This window comes from Arachis ipaensis, chromosome B1 (assembly GCF_059453495.1).
Source record: "Arachis ipaensis isolate K30076 ecotype BB chromosome B1, ASM5945349v1, whole genome shotgun sequence".
NCBI classification, from domain to species: domain Eukaryota; kingdom Viridiplantae; phylum Streptophyta; class Magnoliopsida; order Fabales; family Fabaceae; genus Arachis; species Arachis ipaensis.
In genome coordinates, this window is record NC_142436.1 from 134,380,688 (window position 1) to 134,389,957 (window position 9,270).

Below are 9,270 nucleotides of genomic sequence, written 5' to 3' on the forward strand. Positions count from 1 at the left end.
AACGATTTCAGAGCTTGATGTAAAAAAACAATGGAAATCGAGAATAACGAAGAAAGAAAACAAAGAGAAAAGCACGTAAATGAAGAAGAAGAACAGGAAGATGAAGAAGAACGTGCAGCAAGAAGAAGAAGAAGGAGAAAGAGAAGGCAAGGAACGTACCTTGAATAATGTTTCTTCGTTTTTCTGGTGATTTTGATGAAGGAGAAAGAGAAAACGAAAAGAAGAGAAGAAATTTCAATAAAAAAAGAGGGAAGAAGAGAAGAAAAAGAGACACAGAAAAAGAAAAAGAAGAAGAAGAAGAAGAAGAGGAAGACGAAGAGAAAGCACGGATAAAGAAAAAGAAAAAAGAGGCACCAAAAAAACGTGAAACGGCGTGTGTTATAAATGACTTGTATGACTTGTATGGAAAATAACTTGTATGTGGAGAATTACTCTAATTTTATATGACGACACAAAAAAGGTAGGGCTGCCGGAGTGCGGGTTCTGTACCATCTAATAGCCACAGAGGTTTATTCCTTCTAGGAGTGCACATGGGCCGGGTGAAGCCGGGTTTGATGTGACCCAGACCCGGCCCGAAATATACACCGGGTCTATTTATTAGACCCGAACCCGACCCTAGACCCGATGAAACCAATATACTTTCGGGCCACCATTGTACCGGGTGAAAACCGGGCCGTTAACATCACATTACGTTGATACCTTCTTGTAAGCTAACATGTAAAAATATCCAAATTTTCAAGACTCCAACCATTATTTAACATGGTAAAATTCACTTAGAAAAATATAACAAGAACCAACCCTTCTTCAAAACTAAAGCATAACCATTTAACCACAATCAATACTAAAGTATAACCACAATCAATACTAATATTGTCTAATAATACCAAATATTTAAATCAATACAAATAACACAATATTATGCATTAGTCTAAAGTCTTATGCATTCTAAACATAAAACATTAACTTATAGTCTTATAATGACTAATAACACAAAATATTAAGATTTACAATACTTAAATTCCACATAAGAATAGTCATGATCCATCACTAATAACACAAAATATTAATTGTGTATGATGACCGGGTCACCGGGCCGACTTCGGGTGACCCGAGCTATGGCCCAGACCCGACCCGAAATAATGACTGAGTCTATTTTTGAGACCCTTACCCGACCCTAAACCCGATGAAATCACACCAAATTAGCCCCAAAAGTGTTCGGGATCGGGCTGGACCTTCGGGCGGGCCGGATCTGTACACCCCTAATTCCTTCAAAGGACACTTGTCCATTAAACACTCTTCCAACATACACATATAGATTTGTCCCCTTCGTCTGTACCAAAGAATTTGCCTTAATATTATTCTTCCTTAAAGAAATAAGCTCCTCGTAGGAATGGCATCACATCCCATTCTTATCACAACAGCCAACATCTTTTTAAAATCGAATTCCCGTCTAATTAATGCCCCATGTAGCCCGGTTCATAAACAGCTCCAACAATATCTATGACTCCCATGTTATTTCCCAAAATTATACCTAAATTCTTCACTAATAGTTATACATTTATAAATAGGCCCTTTTTCTTGGTAACACTCATTTTACCCTTTGCTGCATCGGTCATTCGGTGGGGGGATCTCGTTGTTCGATCTGAGAGAGATGGCGGAATTGGGTGCGGAACGGAAAAGAAGGAAAGTAGAGCGGAAAGAGATGGATGGATCGTACCTTTGCTTTATGACAACGGAAGACATGTTCGTGATCAAGTTAAGCAATCTGGAGAAACAAGAAGAGGTGAAGGACTGGACTTGTTTATCTCCACTAAAGTTCTATTTCAATTTGAAACTACCAGTAGAGTATTTGTGTCCTTTTGAGTTCGACTCCAAGATCTATATGGCGCCGGGCGAGTTGCGCAGTTGGGCAAGGGGGAGCTGGCATTCCTTTCCAATTTACGAATTCAATTTTGAGGAGAAAGAAATCAAGCCTACGGAATCCCTTAATCAGCCATCCGTACCCTTTAACTCATCATTTGTCACAAACATCTCCAGCTGTGGTGATGTTTACTTTTATGTGGATTCCAGATTCGAAGACCATCAACCTGCACTGATGATTCTTTCTGCCGCTACCAAGGATTGGGAAATATTTTACCCGAATCTTCCTTTTGCGCCGAGCGAAAGTAGTTATCCTATCTATTGCGACATGTTCGCCCTGCACGACAAGATCATGTTGACATCTTCCTTCGTAACCCGTCAGTCCTATTGGACTTTGTTCGACCCCGTAACCAAGTCTTGGACGGATAAGCCAGATGGTGATAACAATATTTGCAGCTTAATACGTCCGTGGGGCGAGGTGTATTGTACTCTTTTACCTCAATTTGCGGTGTCTGTTCCAGGGCTCAACAACGACTACAGTGTTGCCCTTTCACACACGTATGTTAAACCTCCAGAATTCCCAGAAGGATTTAAGAATGGTGATTTGGTTTGTGTAAGGGTCACTGCTTTTATGGTTAACCAGAATGGGCGTGTCGCATTGTTTCAACACCTTGATAAGTGTTTTGAGGGGATAAGACCCACGCTGAATGCATCGGATATGATTAGATTCAGGATTCTTGACCTTGGCCATGGGAAGCTGTGTGCACTCCTCTTTGGTTATACAATGGAGCAGCACATTCCTGTACTCTGCATATCCATTTTCACACTCTCCGTGCTCAGTGATGCATTGCAACTTCCTGCCTCCCCCATGCAGCGAGATTTCTTGCAAGTGACTGTCCATAGTAAAAGTGCCTACTCCTCGGAGGAGGTGGTTCAGTCTCTTATGCATCACGCCTTCGTTTGGCCGCCTATCCAGGGAGCACGATTTCACCGCTATGAACCGAAATTTTCCGCGTAACTTTTATAGTTGTTGTTACTTGCTTGTGGGTTGTCATGATTTGATTCCAAGATAAGGTAGCATTGCAACTTATCATGTCTTTTTTCATTTTCAATTAACTTCTACTATCTATTCGGATATTTGGAACCTTTTGGATTTCAATCTAGTGCTTGATAATTATATTACTACATCAGAAGTAAATATAACCATTGTAAAGTTGGTGAAGAACTCTGCAATTCAAGATTTTACGGGGAAGGGGTGCTCACTTGTTTGAGTGGCCAACATATTGTACCGATGTGGTTCAGAGTTTTATCACTCAACAACTTTTGTTGATTAGGCAAGTAGACAAGTTCAAGAACTTGTGCTTTAGACTCACTCCATTGCATTGCTTGGAGCATTTTCCTAGTTGAATAAACAAGTAATTGTTTTATGACTTCCCTTTCGATTTGTGAAAGAAAGGCTAAAAAGCTTAGTTGAGTATGCCATATCCCTTAGTAGTTGTGAAATACAATTTTAGGCTTCATCGTTTGGTCTAGATTGTAGCATACTTCACTTGTAGCATTGGTAGGTCTTTATATAACCAATTTTACATAAGGATTTTCTTTTCTTTCCTTGAAATGCAGCTCAAATTTTTCTTGTGTAGTATATATATTTGATCATGGACGTTGCCCATTAGCTCCTTGTTTGCTCCAGGCATTACCATTGTGCATGATCTTGTAATTTTCTTCCTACCCTTCCTGATTTAGACTTTTAGTACTAGGATTACTCCTTTATGTACATGGGATTTTTGGGCCATACATTTTTAGCATGGCACCTCTTGGTTACTGTGGTATTGCCACTTATGCTCTAATTAAAAGTATTAGAGCGGCAACCCATTGGCCAGCGGCAAACCCTTAAATGGAGCTCAGTATCGCGACGGATTAGTCCTTGACCTGCCGGGTTGGGGGATACCGTGGGAAACCAAAAAAAAAAAGTATTAGAGCGATTAGGAAAACAATTAGTATAGGTTACACTTTTTAAATATTAGATTATACTATATTATACTCATCATAAGATATCACTCTAACTCACAATAAGCCTTTTATTTTGTTATTTTGCTTCTTCTTCGATTGCTTTGTTGTACTAAGCCGAAGATTACCTCTCTATTATTAAAGGAGCTCACCTGTCATTGTCACCCCTCTTATGCTGTGTTCTGATTATGACATCACTGCTGTGTTCTGATTATGACAAGAGTGATGTTACATGTAAGTCTTTTTGTAATCAAGTCCAATTAAGTTAGTGGAAGTTCACCGGAAAAAAATGTGGACATACGTCGGACATGTGTATTATTTTTCCTCTTTCGTGCTTTTTGCAGCACACAAGTTTTTGTAGGAGAGCACAAAAAGTTATTGATATAGTACATAAACTTTTAAAGTATAGGACACAAATTTTTGTATATAACACAAATTTATCAATATAACATACAAATATTTGCATAAGTAAATAAACCATATGCCATTTATGCGCATGAATCCTGAAGAAGATTACAGGGAGACTGGCCATTTCATAAATTACAATAGACAAAATTATGTATAAATTACCGAAATAATAATTAAGCCCAATGCCCGACTACCTAGACTACCACAAAAAAATTGTAAAGATACACATAAAAACTAAGGCAGGGAACTATTCATTTTCTATCTATCTCAATAGATAGGGGAGGCACATGAAATTTTAACAACTGCAATGTGTAACGATGCCTCAACTGTTCTCTTAAATCTCTCCCAAAGTAACTCAACCAGAGAACTTTGCAATCAACTTATCAACATGAATAACAATATCATCTATCCGGGGCCGCACAGCAATCTGGGGCTGAAGCATCCACGATACAAACTGATGAAGAGCGTCTGGATATTGAGACTTACGTTCAGTTGGCCATTTGATTTTAGCATTTAAAACAGCTGATCGGAGGTCTCCATCAGGCTCATCAAGTGCATATTCAAATGGAGATACCCCATACCTGCAAAAATCAATCAAGTGATAATAATTATTACACTGTATTATCTAACAAATTAACGCATTTATTTTCTCATTACAGTAAACAACTCTGCCATTGGACTTCGGTGGAGTGCCAAATCAATGGTTAATGTCAAGGAACAACCCTTGGATAGCAAAACAAAACAAAACTAAAGTGCAGAGCCAGCAGATTTCACTTCATGTGTTTCTATCTTTTGATCATGAGCATTGCCCAAATCAATAATCTATGCACAGATGGCTTGCACATGAGTTTGTTCTTTAGTATTCACTGTCAATAGGGACGTGGGGTTGCATAACTCAAGTACATCAACAGATGCATGGTGTAATGCCATTAAGGCAGCAAAATTGTAAAAAGTTTTAAACATAAAGCTTAAACACATACAAAAGAAAAATCAATTCTCACATTATTGCATATAATGTGCATCCTAGTGACCAAACGTCAGTCCTCTCGTCTATATCACCTTGGCTTGGGCATTCCCACAGCTCCGGAGCTCGGAAAGGGGCAGAAGAGTGTTCAGCTGCCCATTCCTACATAGGAAGACAAAAAATAGGAAAAGAGAAGGTCAGATGACTGAAATTTAAACACAATCCTCCCATACATGTAAAACCCGAATGAGAATGTAGATAAGCAATTCAGTATTTACAAATGGAACAGAAGCTATTATGGGGAGTAACAAAATCAAAATGATCTCACACTAGCCTGCTGATGCATATAAGCCTAGTTTCTACAATATTAGGAAATACAAGCTCACAAACTACAAATGGGGCAAGAGCATCAATAAATCAATAAATCTAATATGCGGTTAGCACAATGCATGAATTTCATTTATAAAAAAATTTAGAGAGAAAAAAAAAAGGGGCTGAACAAAGCACCTGCAACTGGAGTGCCTCTGATCTGGAACCAATGTGCTTCCTGGCAGGACGAGCACTGCCAAAATCCATGAGTATGGCAAGAGGCGGTTGTCCTTTTCTATGTGTTATGAGAACATTACCAGGTTTGACATCATTATGAGCATATGGAGTATCTAAACCATGCATATGCTCGAGTCCTGCACAAAGCTGTTGAGTTGATTTGTCAGGGCTAAAAGGATTTCAGAAGAAATCAAACTTTTGTCAGTTTAAGCCGGCTTGGGATCATTAACCAGCTAGATAACGCCTGTGTTTTATGTAATAGAGATGTGGAACATGTGCAACACTTGTTTCTATGCTGTGAGTTTACTTGGCAGGTGTGGAGTGCTTGGATATCAATGTTTGGCCAACAATGGTCTATTTCAGGCACAATGAAAGAACATTTTCTGTGTTGGACAGAGGAGCCGAGGAGCATGGAGAACAGAGAGCAATGACTAAGATGCTTCCGTGCGATCGTTTGGAATATCTGGTTAGAAAGGAATAGAAGGATATTTCAGAATACAAGCAAAAGTGTTGAAGAAATTACTCACATGACTCTCATGAACTATAACGAGTGGAGAGGTGTGGACCCTTCTAGTTGTTGATAGCTATGCCGGAGATGACAGGAAAAATTCTTAATGGCTGTTGTGTTACTTTTAAGTTGTTACTTTGTCTCTTGTTTGATTGCTCCACTGTATTGTATTGAGCTCTTTGTTTTCAAAAAAAAATATTTTTATTTTTTATTTTTTTATTTTAAAAAAGAAAGGTTGCTTCTTAGATTCTAAATGTAAAAGTAGTATAAAAGCAGTATAGGCCAGAGATGTCCATATTTATCCTTCAATTTGATTCTTAACAGAGGAAATAACCTATTCCAAAGAATTACTAGGTAAATACATATATGAAATTCATGACAATCAGAAAAGGATACAATAGATGTCAAACAAGTAACATATGTTTTTATCCAAAAAAAAAAAAAGTATCATGTGCTGAAAATCTTGAATTGCAACTATAATGCTTGAGATACCTGATCCCTGGTTATAATAAGCCAATTACATGACAGAAGAAAGTTCTTTTACCTGTTGAAAGATTTGAAGAACATCAGAGGTAGGAAAGGATTCCTTCCTGGCTTGCATTGTCTTGGTATTATCTAGCAGTGTTCCATCCAAACGAAGTGGAAATAACAAGTATGCCTCGTGGTTCCAAGATTTTTGTGGAGTAGGCTGCCAACAAAAGGGCCATGTTCAACATAAATATAAAAGCACAACAACTGTAACAAGGGAAGGAACAATTAAGTTGCAATTCACATGATTTTCATTCCCATGTAGTGAAATTATCACTTATCAACTTAGAACAATTAAGAAACTACACTAGCAATGCCACATCATACCACACAATTTATACATAATTCCAACCAAGTTTGGAAAACCAGATCTTGTAGCAGCAATAGATAAAGGTCCTTGTAAAATAGCACCATTAGTAGTGATATTATGTTTTCAAAGACATAATACCATAAGCAAGAAGCAATTCTTATCGAAATAATCCAATTTTAAAAGGTTGAATAATAGACTAGAATCAACTTTGCCAGGATATGCAGGATCTCACTTGGTACATATCTCTATCCCATTACATTGAAAAGCTTTGAGAGTCTCATTCTAATCCCTTTGCAATCACATATCTCAAGAATTTTTGTTGAGCATCCACAAGAAAAACCAGATACCCATCCTTTTTCCATTCAAAGTGCACATAGGAAAAATGAATTACTTTCAGTTTAAACTGGTTAAAATAAAACACCAAATACTGACTGCTGAATGCTTTTTTTTGTCAAGGCAGAGTTCAAGTGCCCATAGAAGGTATCCCCTAGAAGGCATTGGATTCTACAGCCTTCATACATAGTATCTGGAAACTGCTGAATTCCAAACCCAGCAGATAGCATGTTTTCAACTTCAGGACATAAATCCAATTACATAGCCAAAGCTAAAGAACAAATATGGAGGTTGAATAAACAAACCATTTTCTTGTTTTGATGAATTTATGTTTTTGATATGATTCGGAGAGGAACGGGTGTTGACTGCTGCTGTAACTACTTACCTTGACAGAAATGATTGCATGATCGAGAAGCGGGTGCAGATTTGGGTGGTTGAACAGTGATGCAACACGGATCTCCTCCCTGACCAACTCCAGCTGCTCATTGCTCTTGATGAGGACCTTTTTCATAGCATATGTTCCGTCCTCTACATAAAAACACATCAGCAATGTATCAATTTCACTCCGCTGAATCAAATTATGTGTGCCACCTATTCAGAATCTTATAAAAAGACAAGTATACAACAATGAAAGAGCACTATCTTCATCCCTGATTATCAGATTCAAACTTAAGAGTTGACAAAATGCAATAGAAACCCCTATTTCCAACCCTTGAATGAGCAAGGAAATATACAAAACAATCCGTATCAATCACCAAGGGGACAAACAGTATCATTTTACCACAACTACTTTCAAAATTACAGAAATGAACAATAGCGCACACACACAACTCTCTTCCAAATCGAAGCGGCAGCATTTTACAGATACAAGAAGCAGGAAGCTCGAATTAGCAATGAACTTCACCAGATCGAACGGCACCGACAAAAATCGGAGAACAAAACGACTTCGAAGATCCAAAAAGAATCGCACATCATAACGCAATATGACGAAACTCACACAGATCACGCAGATCTGATCCATCATCGATACTATTAGACAATGCCGATTTCAGAAAACAGCAACGAAACAGCACAATTCAAAGCAATGACAAGTGAAGAGAAAAGAGAAAAAGAGCGAACCGGAAATGTGAGAGGACTGTTTGAGCTTGGAGGAGAAACCGCCGGAGATGTTGTCGGCGGGAACGTCCTTGACGAGGAAGACATAGGCGTTGCCACCTTCACCGAGCTGCCTGACGATACGGAACCGGTTCTCGTTGATCCAAACATCTCCGCCTCCGTTAACGGAATCGTAAAGTGCGTCAAACCAGAAAATGAACACCCCATTCTTCTTCTTATTATTATAACACCACTCTATCTCTCCCCCTATTAGAGCGTAACGAAATGTAATGTAACCAACAGAAATCAGGTGTCCAAAACCAGAAGTCCAATTTCGAAGACCTGATTCCACGTCAAATTTTTGAGTAACGAGAGATTTGTAATTTTATATGCGTGTGTTTTGTGCGAGTCTCCGGCTTCTTTCAATTTATTATTATTATTATTATTATTATTATTATTATTATTTATTTATTTATTTTGAGCTGAGTGAGCTCCAGTCTTGGATTGCGCGATTTTAGAATCCGAAGAATATTTACAAATTTGATTAATTAATATTATCTATAATAGTATATAATATCGAATTTTTGGTGTCCAACTTTATGTTTTAATATTGTCCTTAATGATAGAAGTTCTTCATACATACATATGTCAGTTATTTTAAATAAAAAAACTTCCACCATTAACAACAACACATATTCTTCTATCTCATTT

At 37.9% G+C, this 9,270-nt stretch overlaps 2 protein-coding genes across 2 annotated transcripts; one reads left to right on the plus strand and one right to left on the minus strand.

Annotated features, from left to right (window-relative positions):
- Positions 1-1,340: 1,340 nt before the first annotated feature.
- On the plus strand, positions 1,341-3,053 carry LOC148578457 (uncharacterized). The gene has a single exon (XM_088501789.1). The coding sequence runs from the start codon at positions 1,652-1,654 to the stop codon at positions 2,876-2,878; it is 1,227 nt and encodes a 408-aa protein (XP_088357915.1). The 5' UTR covers positions 1,341-1,651; the 3' UTR covers positions 2,879-3,053.
- A 1,273-nt stretch (positions 3,054-4,326) lies between these two features.
- LOC107635036 (uncharacterized) lies at positions 4,327-8,941 on the minus strand (the record flags this gene model as incomplete). The annotated part of the gene is made up of 6 exons (XM_088503052.1): positions 4,327-4,856; positions 5,277-5,401; positions 5,747-5,932; positions 6,838-6,981; positions 7,850-7,992; positions 8,584-8,941. Coding segments are annotated over 6 exons (1,182 nt in total), but the record flags the coding sequence as incomplete, so codon positions are not given.
- Positions 8,942-9,270: the final 329 nt, after the last annotated feature.